This window comes from Chlorocebus sabaeus, chromosome 3 (genome assembly GCF_047675955.1).
Source record: "Chlorocebus sabaeus isolate Y175 chromosome 3, mChlSab1.0.hap1, whole genome shotgun sequence".
NCBI lineage: Eukaryota > Metazoa > Chordata > Mammalia > Primates > Cercopithecidae > Chlorocebus > Chlorocebus sabaeus.
This window is the reverse complement of record NC_132906.1, coordinates 9,949,684-9,966,230: the sequence shown is the minus strand read 5'-3', so window position 1 is coordinate 9,966,230 and position 16,547 is coordinate 9,949,684. Positions and strand designations below refer to the sequence as shown.

The 16,547-nt window shown below is 41.7% G+C and overlaps 1 protein-coding gene across 6 annotated transcripts in view; it reads right to left on the bottom strand.

Moving 5' to 3' along the window:
- Window positions 1-429: 429 nt before the first annotated feature.
- Window positions 430-16,547, bottom strand: part of TEX26 (testis expressed 26) — a 41,514-nt gene continuing 25,396 nt past the window's right edge. For 4 of the 6 annotated variants that reach the window (XM_073013188.1, XM_037986850.2, XM_073013195.1 and 1 more), the window contains 3 exons: window positions 9,500-9,676; window positions 6,852-7,013; window positions 430-1,084 (listed from right to left, as the gene is read on the bottom strand). In XM_073013188.1, the coding sequence (XP_072869289.1) occupies window positions 1,023-1,084; window positions 6,852-7,013; window positions 9,500-9,676 (401 nt within the window). In that variant the 3' untranslated portion in view covers window positions 430-1,022. The remainder of the gene's footprint in view (window positions 1,085-6,851; window positions 7,014-9,499; window positions 9,677-16,547) is intronic. The other 2 variants (XM_073013192.1, XM_073013190.1) reach the window with 1 other exon arrangement.

Sequence of the window (16,547 nt, the reverse complement as noted above, 5' to 3'; positions counted from 1 at the left end):
AAAAAGAACAAACAGCAAATGGCAAGCAAAAAAAATGATATAGAAAACATAACCCAGTATGTGAAGCATCACAGTTGCTCTGTACTGACTGAATTCTCTGATGACAAAGACTGTCATGTTAGTTACAAAATAAAAGCCAGGCATAATTTATTTCTACAAACAAAGTTATAAAGACAGATTGGAAATGAAAGCAAGGACATACTGAGCAAATGCAAAGGTAAAACCAAAATCAAACCAGCACCAATAGCAACATTAATATCAATTAAAATGCAATTTAAAGCCAAAAAGCATTAACCAGCCAAAGATGAATAACATATAATGGGCAATGTTAATTAATGAAGAAGCTCTGTATAATTCATAAACCCTAATAGAATACAAAATACAGCAGTCACATACATAAAGCAAAAAACCCAGAAATACAAGGGAAGATTAATAAAAATATATTTATTGTGGGAGGTTCCAATATTCTTTCAGAATTGGACAATTCAAGTATACAATTAAAGATATAAAGGATTTAAAAAAGACAATAAACTATAATTTTTTTCTCATATTCACGTAACACACAATCATATACTTGATTAATGGCATTAAATAAAACTGTAATTGATTTCCCAAAAGCAGATTTTTAAACTTTCATTCATTCAAAGAAGAGATAAGCAATAAAATGATTTTTTAAGTCTCTAATTACTGAGACATTAAAAAAATCTCTTCCACGTAATTCCTAGTTCACAGGAGAAATCAAAATTGAAATCACAAATTAAGTATCCAAAAGGGAAAAGAAAAAAACACTGTATCAAAACCTACTGGATACAGCTAAAGCTATGTTCAAGGGAAATTTTGTAGCCTTAAATAATCGTATTATTTAAAAATAAAGCAAAGCAAAAGACACAAATTCATGACTATCCCAACATAATTGAAGCTGTTTGCATCTTATTTTTCCTTGACAATTGAGAAAATGACTAAGAATGTCCTCGTGTTTCCATTGATTTTCAGATTTTCTTCACTTGTACTATTTTCTCTTTTCATTTCTTCTCTTTGTTAGTGTCACAGTGAGTACGAATAAAGCGATCAATAATTTGTCTATCTGAAAAGTATGAAGAAAAACAGGATGAACATTTCCATGTAAGTATTTAAATGCTAAATTGAGAAATTCTAGGAAGGAAGAAAATATCTGATAATATTACTAAATACACAAATTGGATAAGAGATCAAAATAATAGCAGGCTATTATACCTAATCCCTAAACAGGCACAGTTGTGTAATTATTGATTAAGAGGAGTAAACTTAATATTCAAGGGACAGAACACGAATTTCAGAATGAAACAGGCCTTAAGTTTCAGTTCTGTGCTGGCAAGTGTTAGCAAATGATTTAACCTCTCCACTTCCTCAGTTGCTCATCTTTGAATACAGCCAGCAGTACTTGCAATGCACAGACGTTGGAATAGATTAGGGATACTGTGTGTGAAGCACCCAGACGGTGCCTGGCCCATCAAAAACAATAAATGGTCATCTTATCCTTTTATTACTGGGTGCATAGTAATAAACAGTGATGATAAACAATACAGATTATTGTTCCAAAATTTTCATAGAAGCCAGGGCTGTTTTTGTACCCACCAACATTGGTAAGCTTTGCTGTCCTTGAATGGTAACTGTTTGACCTTGGGAAGGCCCTTCAACTCCCTTCCCTGGCCTCCATTTCCTGATCTGTAACGTTAAGGAGTCTTGTCTGGTTCTGAGCATCTATGAGTCCCTACTCCTAATCATATATATATATATATAAATTTTTTTTTTTAGATGGAGTCTCACTCTATTGCCCAGGCTGGAGTGCAGTGGTGCAATCTCAGCTCACTGCAACCTCTGCCTCCCAAGTTCAAGCAATCCTCCTGCCTCAGCCTTCCGAGTAGCTGGGATTACAGGCATGCGCCACCACGCCCAGCTAATTTTTGTACTTTTAGTATAATCCCAGACTCCTGAGCTCAAGTGATCTACCTGCCTCAGCCTCCCAAAGTTCTGGGATTACAGGCAGGAGCCACTGCACCCAGCCCCTAATCATATATATTTTTAATAGTACAGACTGGAGCTGTAAAACTTTATTCACTCCCAGCAGTTATCACCTGTGCAGCCAAAACCAAAAAGGAGTGAAAATGCAAATGATGTCATGCTCATATTCAATGTTCATGTTATCCTGCTCAACGTCACAAATGCCAGTGGAGGCCCATAGATCAGGGATGTCTGTGTGTGTGTTTGTTCCTGTTTTCTCTCCAATTATGTCTTTATTTGTTTGTTTTTGTGATTTCATGTTTAATTTTGAAGCATCCCTACCGTACTCCATACCTTGTCTCCAGTATTTTGTTAGGTATTCTTTTCATAAAGTGAAATTCACTAATCTTTTGTGTACAGTTAGACGAAGTGACACATGCATTACTGTAACCCATGACCACAGGATGATATAGATCATTCCTTCCATCCCAGAAGACCCTTCATGCCCCTTCCCAGTCAACACTCCCTACTTCAAGACAGCCACTGTTCTGGTTTCTTTCATCAAAGGTAAGTTTTCCCGGTTGCAGACCTTCAAATAAATGAAACCATACAGAAGGTATTCTTTTGTGTCTGGCTTCTTTCATTCAGCATGTTTTTGAGGCTCATACATTTTGTTGTATATATCAATAACTAATTTCTTTTTATTGAGTGGTATTTCATTATGTGAATATGTCACAGTTTATCTACTGTTGGAGATTTGGGTTGCATCCAGTTTGAGGCTATTAAGAATAAAGTGGTTATAAACATTCTTGCACATGTCCTTTTGTGGACATATGGTTTCCTTTCTCTCGGGCAAATACCCAGAAGTGGAATTTCTGGGTCATGGAGTAGGTATATATTTATCTTTAGGAGAAGCTGCCAGACCTCTTTCCACAGCGATTGTCCTCTTTGATGGCTGGGCACAGTGCCTCATGCCTGTAATCCCAGCACTTTGGAAGGCCAAGGCAGGTGGATCACTTGAGGCCAGGAGTTTGAGACCAGCCTGGCCAACATGGCAAAACTCTGTCTCTACTAAAAAATCAAAAACCAGTTAGCTGGGTGTGGTGGTACACACCTGTAATCCCAGCTGCTTGGGAAGCTGAGGCATGAGAATTGCTTGAATCCTCAAGGCACATGTTGCAGTGAGCTGAGATTGTGCCACTGCACTCCAGCCTGGGTGACAGAGGGAGATTCTGTCTCAAAAACAAAAACAAAAACAAAACAACAACAAAGTGATTGTATTCATTACTCTTTAATATTCCCACCAATGCTATATGGGGTTCTGACCGCTTCCTCTCACTGATATTTGCTATTGTCAGTCTTTCTAGTTTTAAACATTTTAAGCATTGTGTCTATTACCAAAGAATTTATAGCAAAGAATTTATATAAGAAAAAATCCTTTCTTCTGATACCAGAGATAGACATACATGGTTCATCAAGTTTTGCATGAATTAGTAAAAAAGGATGAGAGTGTGTAAAATTTAATGTCAATTTAACTGTTCAAAAAGGCTACCTGCTGTAAGTCAAATGGTACCAATCTTTATTATGTATAAATGCAAATTCATTTCCTCATGATTTTGTTTATGCTGTTGCTTCTGCCAGGAATGGTCCTGCTTCTCTTTACCATGCAGATTCATCTTTAAGACTTAAAGGATCCCTCCTCCCGGCAGCCTTTCCTCATCTCCTGTCCATCCACAGGGTTGGGAGTACCCCTCACAGGCTGCTACCATACCCAAAGATTACTTTGATTACAGAACTGGTGACATTTTAATTATGTGTTTATCTCCCATACCAGATAATGAGTTCCCTGAGAAGAAAGTTTACTTATTTATCTTTGTATCAACTGAGAATTTATTGAGTAAATACATTGATTCTTAATATTGAATCACAGGCTAGGAAGAAATACCTTTTGCATGGCCATTTGTGGGAGTTTCAGTTGGAGGAAGAGATGGGGAGGGAGCCATAGCTGAACAAATTCACAGAAAACTGGGTTTCAGATCATTTTACCTTTCAACTGGGGGAAAAGTGGACTGATGACACAGTCTTTACCAATAGGAAACAGTTGCCCAATGAGTAAGCTTTTGAGTGGTCTGAAGTGGACTTGGGGATTAAAACAATTTTGAAAGTAGAATAGCCACCAAAGATAACTAGTTCAACTTCCTCAAGTTATAAATAAACTGAATACCAAATAGTAGTAACACAGAGTTAGTGGAAATGAAAGGTTTGCCTTCAGCTCTCTTTCCTTTATGCTTTCACAGTTTTATTTTTTGTCATATTGGAGTTTTCTCTTCTCTGTGTTTCACCCCCTACACACACACCATCTCTCTCTCATACCCTCACCTCCTATCCAACTTTGTCCATTACTTAAGAACTAGCCTGGTCTTTTCCCTTTCTCTCTCTCTCTCTCTCTCTTTCTTTCTCTCTCTCTCTCTCCCCCCCCCCTCTCTCTCAAAATGTACCTGTTCTAGGCTCCTATTCCATCAAAGCCTACCACCTATGAGAGATAATTCTGTAAAATAATTTAAGCTGAGTTAATAATAATTCTGCCTAACACATCTGCCAGGTTCTTAAATTATCTGCATATGTACTCAGCTACAAAAGCTCTGCTGTGATATTCACCAGCTGAAAAGCATCAGTGCCACCCCTGACACTAGAAAATGACAAGAGGTTTTGGGCATAAGAATTCAGAGGGAATCTTCCATTTGTTTTTCAGCTTCTAACAAAGCTGGCATTGAGGAGTGGGCCATTCTACAGCAGAGCTTGGAAAGAGGAGTGAAAATCCGTGGGAAGCAGATCTTGCATCAGCCCAAGGCAGCACCCAAGAGCAAAGCTCTGGGGCATGAGCCTTTAGGCACCTGCCCCTGGTGCTGCCCCGAGGGAACCAGGAAAGCAGAAGAGCTAAGAAGAAACAAAACCTTAGCTTATTCTAAGTTACCTTGTTAGCTAACAGGTCATACCTCACCTGTCTGGGGAGGAAAGCCCCATTAGGTGGACAGAGTGTTTACCTGAAAGATCAGCTTATGGTATCTTGGTATCTTGGAGAATGTAGATCCAAGGCTGTCCGAGCACTTTGAGGAGTCCCTAGTTCACCCTCAGGGGGCGCCACTAAGGCTTGGATTGCACCTGACACAAAGTAAGAGACAGCAGTGCCTGCAGCCGCCATGGTTTCCATGGGGGCAGAGAAATGACAGCTGCATCTGCGTTGCAAGTCCCTGGGCAGATGGGAGCATCTGCTCAGCAAAGACAAAAATCCTCTTTCTACAGGGCCCAACCGATGTGGATCCTAAAGGTAAAAAGAGCTTCTTGTAAAATGCAGAGGATAATTTTATATACAAAATTGAGAGCAAGAACAGGCGGGCTGACTTGAGCTTGCCGCAGAGCCTTGCCTGGGCCCTCTGGGAAGATTGAGCCAGTGGACCCTTAGGAGCCTCTTAGTTTTCTTCTGAAGTGCCAGACTGGCCCAGAGGCATCTGTGGAGAGCAGGGAGGCATCATACTCCCTCCATGTTCCTTTCTCTCAACAGAAAATGCATACTCCTGTCTCAATAGGAGGGAAACACCTGCTTCTTGTACCTCCCTGAAACGCAACGTTCAAGTTCCTAGAAGGGTCTTTAGGCCCTCAGCCCTAATGTGTGAGAGTGGAAAATACCTCCTTTCTCCCAAAACACACACACACACACACACACACACACACACACACACACACACACACACACACCCTTCCCTGTCAGCCTTGCCTACAGTAGGTTTTCAGTGTTTCTTAGGGCAGGAGATCCCATAAACAAGGTTTTCAGTGAGGATTTCAGAGGTGCAAGCTCTTCTGATTGTGGCTGGGGACAGCACCTGGAGGCCCAAGAGAGTCAGACGAGAAACAGAGAGCACTTGGAGGGATCCCACACGGCCAGTGGAAGTCTCAACCTCATCACAGGGCACACAATAAATTAGTAGCCCCCAAATAGCCTAGAGCACAAAATGGGGTACAGAAAATGCTCAGCTGGGTACAGGAATAAATATTAGACCTTTATTGATATTCGATTTTTACTTCCTTCTGTAAGTTTGTATGTTTTATAAATGTATGTGATACATTAGTTTAGTTGGCATATGAATATGTTTTATATAAATTTTTACATCTGCATTGGGTGTTGTGCCCACAAATGAGGAGGAGCGGGGGATGGGTGATCCCTCACGTAGGATGCTGAGAGGCAGGTTACAGGAAGAGCTCAGTCTCCTCCTCAAGCTCTCTTATTCTCTGAGTGGACATTCTACACACTCTCAGTTAGACTGACCAGTTGCCCCTAAGATGCTCCCAAATAATTCCAGTCACTTGGCTGCAAACTAGGATAAGTCTTTGTCATATGGAGTGAAGCTACATCAATGGCATTCGCTCTCCTTGAGAGAGTGACATATAGAGATTTTCCTGTACATTAAAAAGCCTGTCACAAAAATGTACCAGCAAGAGAAGATAAAGATTAGACAAAGTACAGCAAAACAATGTGACTGTACAAACACCCAGAGGAGAAATCAATTAGCTCTAAGAAAAAGAGGAATCATCCTGGAGCAATTCAACCACAGGCAAAATGAGATCAGAAATGAGTGAAAACTGTGTGTCTCTTTTTTAATAAGTAGGGATAAGTCACTGGGGCCTCCTTAAAGGAAAATGTCTTTTCAGTGGATTGAGGTTTGCACAACACCATGAGATTTTTTTTATTTTTTGAGGCAATGTTTTCATTTTTGTGGGCATTCAATTCCAGTGGCTAGAACTTGGAACAGTTTCTATTTGGCAAAAGCAAGGTATTATGATCTGTAAGTGCATGAAATAAAACCTCATCTTACCTTTGTAAGAAACACTCTGGAGGTACTCTTTGACTTGAGAGGAAGTAAATGAGTTTAAAAGCATTAAGAAATCTGGGTAGGTTTTGTCGTAGTCACTTTGGTACGTGGTCTGTTTCTTCGTGTGCTCTTGGTTCCTCAGGAAGCTGTGCAGCACAGAAGGCACTACAGAAATACACAGGGGAGGAGATGCTGGGAGGCTGGCACCCAAGCACAGCAGTCTTACCCTTATTGTTTGAAAATGACCCTGACAGCCCCCAGCCCAGCTTTGAGCTTAGGCAGTATCCTTCATGATGCTGGTCACTAAGGCTCTGTATTAAACCAGTTTTTCCATTGACCAGGGCTAAGCAGAGCTACAGGGACTTCCAGCCTGTTGCTGCTGGAAGGGGCAGTGATGGGAGACAATGACCAGAAGGGTGAGTTTGACCGTCACTTTCAGAAGAGAAGTTTTCCCTAAACTTGACTCTTATGCAGGTCAGTGTGTTATGATGGTGAAGGAAACTGAAATATTTCACCCCAAATTATACGTCTTTGATATACTTTGAGATGGCTGTTGAGAAGGCCTATAGACAGAGGTAGCCCTGCAAGGTTGTCTTTGAGAGTGGGGTGACCTACATTCATAGGGAATCTGCGCTGATGCAGCCTGGCTTTCCAAGGCCTTCCCTTGTCTGGATCTAAGAAAGATTAACTAAGATCAGACTTTAGAGGTCTAAAAGAAATCTTTACCATCATTCTCTCTGAGGGCTGCTACCACTGAACAAGACCACCTTTGCTAGCCAGGCCTCCTCTTCTCCCCCTCCCATAACCTGTTTAACCAGCTCTTTCTATAACCTCAGGATGGTATAAAATCATCAACCTTTCCATCATTTCTTTGAGTTCTTATATTTTGCTTGACTCCCGTGCATGTTAATAAATTTATATGCTTTTTCTCCATTTAATCTGCCTTTTGGCAGTTGATTTTTCAGCAAACTTTCAGAGGGTAAACAGGAAGTTTGCCCTTGGCCGCTATGATGGTGACATTCACTGCCTGCTTAATAAACAAAGGTCCTCATAGAAGCTTCTTTTTCTTTCAGGACATCTTCTGTGCACATTTGGGATGGCACAGTAAGGGACCTCCCTCCAGAGACCTAGGCATCTTCGGATGAGCATTGGGGAAGAACGATGATGTTTACAGTCATGGCTCATCGTCCATTTGGACTAATGGGGGTATGAGGTGCAGGCAACACCCAAATCACTTACATTTGATTATGAATATTGCTCATTTAATGTGAGTTCTGATATTCAAGAAACTACAATGAAAAAAGTAATAAAGTCACGATGTAAAAACCAAATTTTCACGATTTGCCCAATCTTTTTAAACCTTAAGAGCAGCTTCCAGCTCCAGGGATCCCCTTTAAGGGGTCATTGAGCAAATGGAGGGCCCAGACTGGTGAGGAGATTTGACACTGCACCCTGAGAAGAGTGTTTGTAGGGCCTGGAAATGCTCTAACTGGAAAAGAGAAGACTTAGAAGGCATATGGCAAGGTTTTCATAGAATAATAGATTTATACTAATTAACATCCATGGGAAGAAGCGGAACCAGGGGCCAGAAGTTTAGCAGGGAATATTGCAGCTGCTACACCTTCTACACAGTTGGAGCATCGGACAACAAGGGGGCATGGGGCTACCCTGAAGTGGATATGCAGGGGCACTGTCACCCCTTGGCAAGGATGGAGTCAGGAAGATTCACACACTACATGAGGCTCTGGACGAGGTAATTTCTAGGCCACCTTCTGACCCCGAGGTGCTAAGCGTCAATTCTGTGATTATTGTCTCAGGTACTACTTGATCCCAACTCCATACCAGGAATGAATCATGTCTCAGACTGACACCAAGTTTTCTGCTTAACTAGTAGCTTGGAGGTGACTTGGTCACGGAATTTTTGAAAACTTTCAAGGGATGCACGTGTGGATACACTTCCAGTAGAAAATTGAGACTACATTGGATTCCCACCTCATCTCTTTCTGTCACTTTACAGTAACCGCATCCTTCCTCTCATTTTTTAAAAGGAGGAAGTATCCCATAATCCCAACCACTGCCCCTCCCCAGCAGGGATGACACTCATTTCTTGGCCTAAGCAGTCAGTCATCTTCCGAAATGTACTGGCTCCCCGGGTTCCAGGTTGGGAGCCGTAGCGATGAAGTTCTGACTTCATGCCAGAATCCCTGGCTTTCTTCTTGACTATTATGAAAACGGGCTGCCAAACGCCCTCTGTGTTGAGAAGTTTTGGGGCCAGGGATTAGGATCTGTGAGGTTGTTTTAGAAACCGCAGCTGGGCTGGGCACAGTGGCTCACGCCTGTAATCCCAGCACTTTGGGAGGCTCAGGAGGCTGAGGCAGGCAGGCAGAGTTTTAGACCAGTCTGGCCAACATGGCAAAACCCAGTTTCTACTGAAAATACAAAAAAATTAGCTGGGCGTAGTGGTGGGCGCCTGTAATCCCAGCTACTTGGGAGGCTGAGGCAGGAGAATCGCTTGAACCTGGGAGGTGGAGACTGCAGTGAGCAGAGATCGTGCCACTGCGCTCCAGCCTGGGCGACAAGAGTGAAACTCCACCTCAAAAAAAAAAAAAAAAAGAAAAAGAAAAAGAAAAAGAAACCGCAGCTGTACTCACCTAGACCCTGAGAAGCAACGGGCAAGCTTGAGTAGCATCCGTATTTGAAACTGAAATCCTGAAGCTCAGGAATTTTAGCTGGAATTTGGTAATTCCTTCGGAATTCGGTGTCTGGAGGTTGAGGAAGTAACTTTTCACTTTCCAGAGACACGTGAGAACTTTTCTTAATCTTCTGAGCTGGGGTGGAATGGAAATGGAAGGCAATACTTACTCCTTGTGAACAAAGTAGCTAACCCACTCTTGCTGTGTTTAGAGGTCCAGTCAAGGTGCTCTGTATGAACACTTCAATGAAGAAATAATTTTCTGCTTTATCAGTCACAGGAAGTATATGCTCAAATGATCAGAAGTGGTCTCTAGTGAATGTATTTTTATGTCAAGAGTCTGCTCAGTGGGCACAGAAGATGCTGATCACTCCACGGGGTCTGTCTGGTCCCTGGGGCAGAGGTGGGTGTCAGAGAGATTTTGGATAGGGCCAGGTTGCCATATAAAACGTGGGATGCTCAGTTAAATTTGAATTTCAGATAAATAATGACTTTTTAGTGTAAATACTTGCTATCTACTGCATGTCATTATTCAAATTTAACTGGGCATCCCATAGTTTTATTTGCTTAATCTGGCAGGCCTAGATGGGGTGGTGTATATCGTCCCCATTATCTGGGGAAAAAAAAAAAACATTGGAAGCTTATCCCTTACTGATGGAGGGTTAGGTAACATCACTGGCATTAGTGGATAGCACCACTATTATTTCTTTGAAATATCTCTGCTAAAACATATTCATTAAATATCTATGAAGCACTGAAGCCAGTGTTACAAACATTATCAGATTACAGAGGCAAGAGTTACAATCCATCTTACTTAGAATGAGTTCATTCCTGATTCTTGCTACAAAGACTTAGTTCAGAGGCATATCATATAACACCATCTTTATTCAGAAAGACAAAGATGTCAAAACCATGGATTTCATGAGCAATGTCCAAACAGTGCAAATTACTATTGACACTGAACTCAATTCTCTTCCAAATTAGTTTTCCAATAGATCTTTTCAAAACAGATCCTAATATATATTGTATATCAAACAATTTACAATGGTACCTACTGGTATACATTTTATATCAAAGGATACATAATTGCATCTGCTGGCACCTGAGAGCATTTTTGTATTGATTTTTAAGAAATTATTTCTGTCTAGACCAGCAGAGGAGGAGAGGATTTCAGTACATGTTGCCTCTTACTTCAGATAACTCAGGAGGAGAGGGCATAGGTATTTAATAGTCCTTGTAATGACCTCATAAACTGCCCAGACAGAAGACAGGGTATAGAGGGGAGGAACTTGTGGGGCTCAAAATCTGGGTACCCCTTAAGATATTTTGAAAAACCATCTGGTACTGTTCCTGTAACTTCCATCTATAACTCAGTGCTATGATTCGAATGTGTCCCCACAAAAGAAAACTTAATCCCTAACGCAACAGTGTTGGGAGGTGGGGCCTAATGGGAGGTGTTTGGGTCTTGGGCACTCTGCCCTCATGAGTGGATTAATGCTGTTATCGTGGGAGTGGGCTAGTTATTGCAAGAGTGGGTTCCTGATAAAAGGGTGAGTTTGGCTTCCTTTCTCTCTCCCACTTTCACGCTCTTGTCCTTCCATTTTCCAACACGGGATGATGCCGCAAGAAGGTTCTTGCAAGGCGCCAGCATTATGCTCTCGGCTTCCCAGCCTCCAGAACCATGACACAAATAAATTTATTTCATTATAGATTACCCAGTCTCACATACTCTGTCAAAGCTGCACAAAACAGACTGAGGCACTTGGTTTTTTCACTAGGAGCTTTATAAGCAAAAACAAATTTCCATTGAAACACTTGATGCTTTTACCTATATCTCTTCCCTAGAGCTACCATTCCATAGTAAATGTTTGTAGTTCCTATATCAGTTCTGTGCTATTTGCCAAGGTTACACATAATTAAATCATCATCCTACCTTAAGACAATGAGTGTGAATACAAAGATATCTACAGAACAAACAGGTAGGTAATGTGGTAATTCTTGCAACCGTAACATTTGGAACTGTGGATTTCACATGGAAATATAACATCAGAATAACCTGGGAAGGGTCTCGCAGAATACGTCTGCTGACCCTTATCCCAGACATTGAGAACCTCCAGAAGTGTGAGCCCCAGGCACTCACACTGTGAAAACAAACCACCCGTGTGCTTAGAATTACTGACGCAGGGCTTTGAATAGGGTGCTACAGGAGCCCAGAGAGAGTATGAGCAGGGGCTGTGTTGGAGGAAGAGGAGGACGACAGGAACTAAAAGGCAGTCACAGCAAGGAGCTTTGACAACAGGTCGACACAGAAGCAAAGAGTGCGTAATGTGTTTGTGAAACTTGGCCTTGCTCGCAGAAGGGTGGGGCATGCAGGGCAGGGAGGAGGAGCTGAGGGTAGAACAGGAGAGGCAAGCTGGGGCCAGGCTGCGAAGGGTCTGGAACGTCCATTCCACATGAACAATGATGGACCGGCATAGATGTGGAATCATTGGAGATGAAGACCCAGAAAAGGCAAAAGCCAGGACCTAGACTTAGATATCTGTAGAACGAACAGGGAATGTGGTGAGTCTTACAACCATAAGCCTTGGAACTGTAGATCTCACATGGAGATAAGACATCAGAATCACCTGGGAAGAGTTTTGCAGAATACAAAGAGTCTCACTCTTCATTGATCCATCTGTACTTACCACAGTAATAGAATTCATTAAGTATTTACTAAGTTAATGAGTGAACGCACACACCAAAAAACCTGGAAACATAATTGCTATGGATTAGTAATTAATTTCTGAAATACACTCTAGTGACTGCCTATGTGATCAATCTATGCTTAAGGTAACTCCTACTAAACTATATATTGTTCATTCCATGGGCTTAGTTCTTTTAAACTGATGCTTTTGTTGTCTTTATAAAATGTTGTGTTAATGAGCTTCACGCGTTATTGGGAAGAGAGGTTCCTGATAAAAAGGGACCTAAGCAACATCTAAAACCCCCATAGTTGTGCTGAAGTATGGACAGAAATAACAACCATGAGTTAGAGCTGACCTGACCCAGTGACGCCTCCCCGCAGGGGTCCTGTTCCTCAGGAGCTCAGCTCCCCTGGGTTTCTTTTCCAGTAAAACTGGAATGGTTTAGCCCAAAGAAAGAAACTGGCCCATTTAAGATTAGGCATGGCATCTACAGAAAGGCCCAAATACAAAAGTCAGTTTTCAGCAAGGACCATTCAAAACTATTAGGACCAGCTGGGCGTGGTGGCTCATGCCTGTAATCCAGCACTTTGGGAGGCCAAGACGGGTGGATCACAAGGTCAGGAGATCGAGACCATCCTGGCTAACACGGTGAAACCCCGCCTCTACAAAAAATACAAAAAAAAAAAAAAAAAAAAAAAAGTTACCTGGGTGTGTTGGCGGGCGCCCGTAGTCCCAGCTACTTGGGAGGCTGAGGCAGGAGAATGGCGTGAACCTGGGAGGCGGAGCTTGCAGTGAGCCAAGATCAGGCCACTGCGCTCCAGCCCGGGTGACAGAGTGAGACTCTGTCTCAAAAACAAACAAACAAACGAAACAAACGAAAAAACCATTAAGACCATTGACACATAACCTATAGCCAAATGGGAACTAGCTCCGCTGTCTATCAGTTGTTCTGATTCATCGAAGCCACGTTCTCTAAGCCTGAATGTGAAAAGCAGCACCTTTCAGTGCTCCTCAGTCATTTACCTTAACTCCATAACGAGGATAAAAAGCTAAGACATGGCCCTTGTGCTTCAGAAGCTTAGATTATTACAATATCATAAGTCCTACAAAAGAAGTTAAGAACCAGGGCTGTTAAAACACATGGGAGGGCCAACAACCCAAAGGTAGAGGATCAAAGAAGCTTCCAGAAGAGAGGTGAGGCCTATAACTAGACTTAAATTATGGGTAGACATAGGCTGAGAAGGAAGCGAGACGTGCTCCACAGGGAGGAAGCAATGCGTGCAGCCAGCCCAAGGCCACGAGGCATGGAGGTATGTGGAGGGTGTGAGTCGGGATGGCTGGCAAGGTCATGAGGGTGGGGGCTGACAAGCGAGGAGGTGACGTGGCAGCCAGGACCATATTGTACAGGACTCATGTAAGGCATTTAGCTTTTATCCTGAGGACAATGAAAATTCACTGAAGGGTTTTAAGCCATAAAGTGACATCAGTTTGCACATCTGGAGACTCACTGTGGCTGTCTTATGGACAGTGGGTTAGAGGGGACAAAACTGGGAAAGCTCCTCTAGCTGCCAGGTGGTGAAAGAATTGGAGGGAACCTATGGATAATGCAGGAAGATTGGCTGCCGGGGGAAGGAGATGAGTTGGAATGCTCATGAGGCTTTTACTCAGCACCCAGTATAGGAAACTAAGTGTCTGAGGAGAGGTTTGGGAAGAGATACAAATGTGGAGGTTCTCAGGATAGTTGCTCTTTAAAGGAATCAGAAACTCTAATAGAGGCCAAACAGAAAAATGACCAGACAGAAGAGTCAAAAAAGTAAGGGGGAACTGGGAGCGTGTGGAAACACAGGAGTGCAAGGAGAACAGTGGTTCGAGAGAGAGCAGAAACCACAGTTAATGATGCTCAAAGGCTGGGTAAGATGCAAATGGAAAAATCTCCATTTGAAGGTCATTGCAGACCTTGAAAGGAGCAGTTCAGTGAATGGTCGGGGCAGACACCAGGTTGGAAGGGGTTGAAAAGTCAAAGGGTAAGCTTCCCATTAAACTCAGTGGATTGTATACCTGTATTTAGGACTCCTCTGTCCCCAAACTCCATTGGAATGATCGTAGATTAGAAATGTTCATACATTTTTAGAAAATGGAAAACAAATGTAGATATAGTAACAGATTGGGCAAAGTAGAGGAAGCTGAAGCCTAGATGACTGCAGAGGGGAACAGCAAAGACGTGAACTAGGTAACCCACACTACAGAGAACTTGCAGGCTCAAAGGTAACAGGTACAGTGGAAGGCAGGGACTGAGGCTCAGGGCTGAACACAGAGGCTTGGCTATAAACTTGAATACCAAGTGGCTTCCTGGAACAACTTCATAACCCTGCTTCATCACGTGACTATTCCTTCCTAACCAGAAGTTTATTCTCTGCAAAACTGAACTAAAGAAGTTCTGGACTGAGGGACACCAGGCACAGTAAAAGGTGAGTGGAGTGAGATGCCTGATTGAAAAAAGGGGGTTCAGTGAAAGTCTGCACACCAGCCAGGAAGATCCCAATCCCTTGCTTTGCCAATCCTGCTCTCAGAATGCCAGCAGTCAGAATTACCTCTCTGGAGAGACTGATCCACAAATAATGACATTTAGGGATTTCCCCCCAAAAAGATAGCTCATCCTCTAATCACCTAAGTCAAGTACCAGCTAACAAGTCCCTTCTCTGTATATAGTTTTTAATTATATTTGAGTACCTCCTTTGTAGGTTTTTGAGCCCTGGAGTTTAATATTTTGTGTGCACCTACTTTAAGAAAAATAAGAGTTCACAAAAGTGGAACTTGAGTTTTATTAGCTTTATAATAAATCTGCCTGCAGTCCCTTGCAAATATGGACAATCAAATTTTCATTAGACCATTAAGACACTCAGAGAAAAATAGATACAATGCAAGAAACAGATGAAAATGCTGAAAGTCTATCATAAATATCTTAAAATTCATGAGAATTATTGCATCTATAAAATAAGAATAGAATGCTGTTTTTAAAAAATAATTGGAGAGAGGAAGAAAGAGAGCTTAGAAATTAAAAATGTGAGACATGTAATAAAATTTATTAGAAGAGCTAGATTATAAAGTAAAGAAGTTTTCAGCTGGGCGTGGTGGCTTACATCTGTAATCCTAGCGCTTTGGGAGGCCAAGGCAGGTGGATTGCCTGACCTCAGGAATTCAAGACCAGCCTGGGCAACATGGTGAAACCCCGACTCTACTAAAAATACAAACAAATCAGCCGGATGTGGTGATGTGTGCCTGCAGTCCCAGCTACCCAGGAGGCTAAGGCATGAGAATTGCTTGAATCCAGGAGGCAGAGGCTGCAGTGAGCCAAGATCACACAACTGCACTCCAACCTGGTGGAGACTCTGTCTCCATGAAAAACAAACAAACAAACAAAACAAAAAAGGTAAAGAAGTTTTCAAATAAACAGAACAAAAATACAAACAGAAAGAAGCTAGGAGAGAAAAGGTAAGATAATTCAAGGCTCAATCCAACTATCCAGTAGCTTCCTAAGAAAGGGTGTATTGGAGGAACTTTCGAAAGTATATTCTTGTCAGTCTGGAAATGTCTATTTTTCTTCATTACACTTGCTTGATAGTTTGGCTGGATATAGAATTTTAGGTTGGAAATCACTTCCCTTCAACACATTTTTCCAAATGTCTTCTAGCATCCAGGATTTCTGTGTAGAAGACAGATGCCATTTTAATTTCTGATCCTTTTTTTATGTTATCCCCCTGGAAACTCTTAAGATCTCTTTATTCCTGACATTCTGAAATTCCACACTTACATGCATTAGTGACAGTCTTTTGTCATTCATTATGTCAGGCATTCAGGGGCCCTTTCAATCTAGAAACTCTGAGAATTTTTTCCTGCATTACTCCTTTAATATTTTTCTCTCCTCTCTTTTCTCTGTTCTAGTCTGTCATTGTGTTTGGGAAAAAATCTGGTAAGTGTACAACAAAGTATGGAAAAAAATAGTGATGGGCATGTAGAAAACTAAATACGTAGAGAAAAACAATTAATTCTGGTAAAAATAAGAGAAAACAACAAGTAAAGGAAATAATGAAATACAACTTGGCTCAGCAGCAAACATTTACATACCTGTGTAATCACAGTATGTCATATCATAATATATACACTAGCAATTGAATTTAAGAAGAAATCTGTAATATAATTATATTGACATGATAGATGGAGGACCAATGAGACAGAGTTATAGGACAGCCAAATCCTCGACTTCTAAAACAGAAGTCAATAATGTCTAAAATCTATGAATGAAGGAAGAGCAGTAGAAGC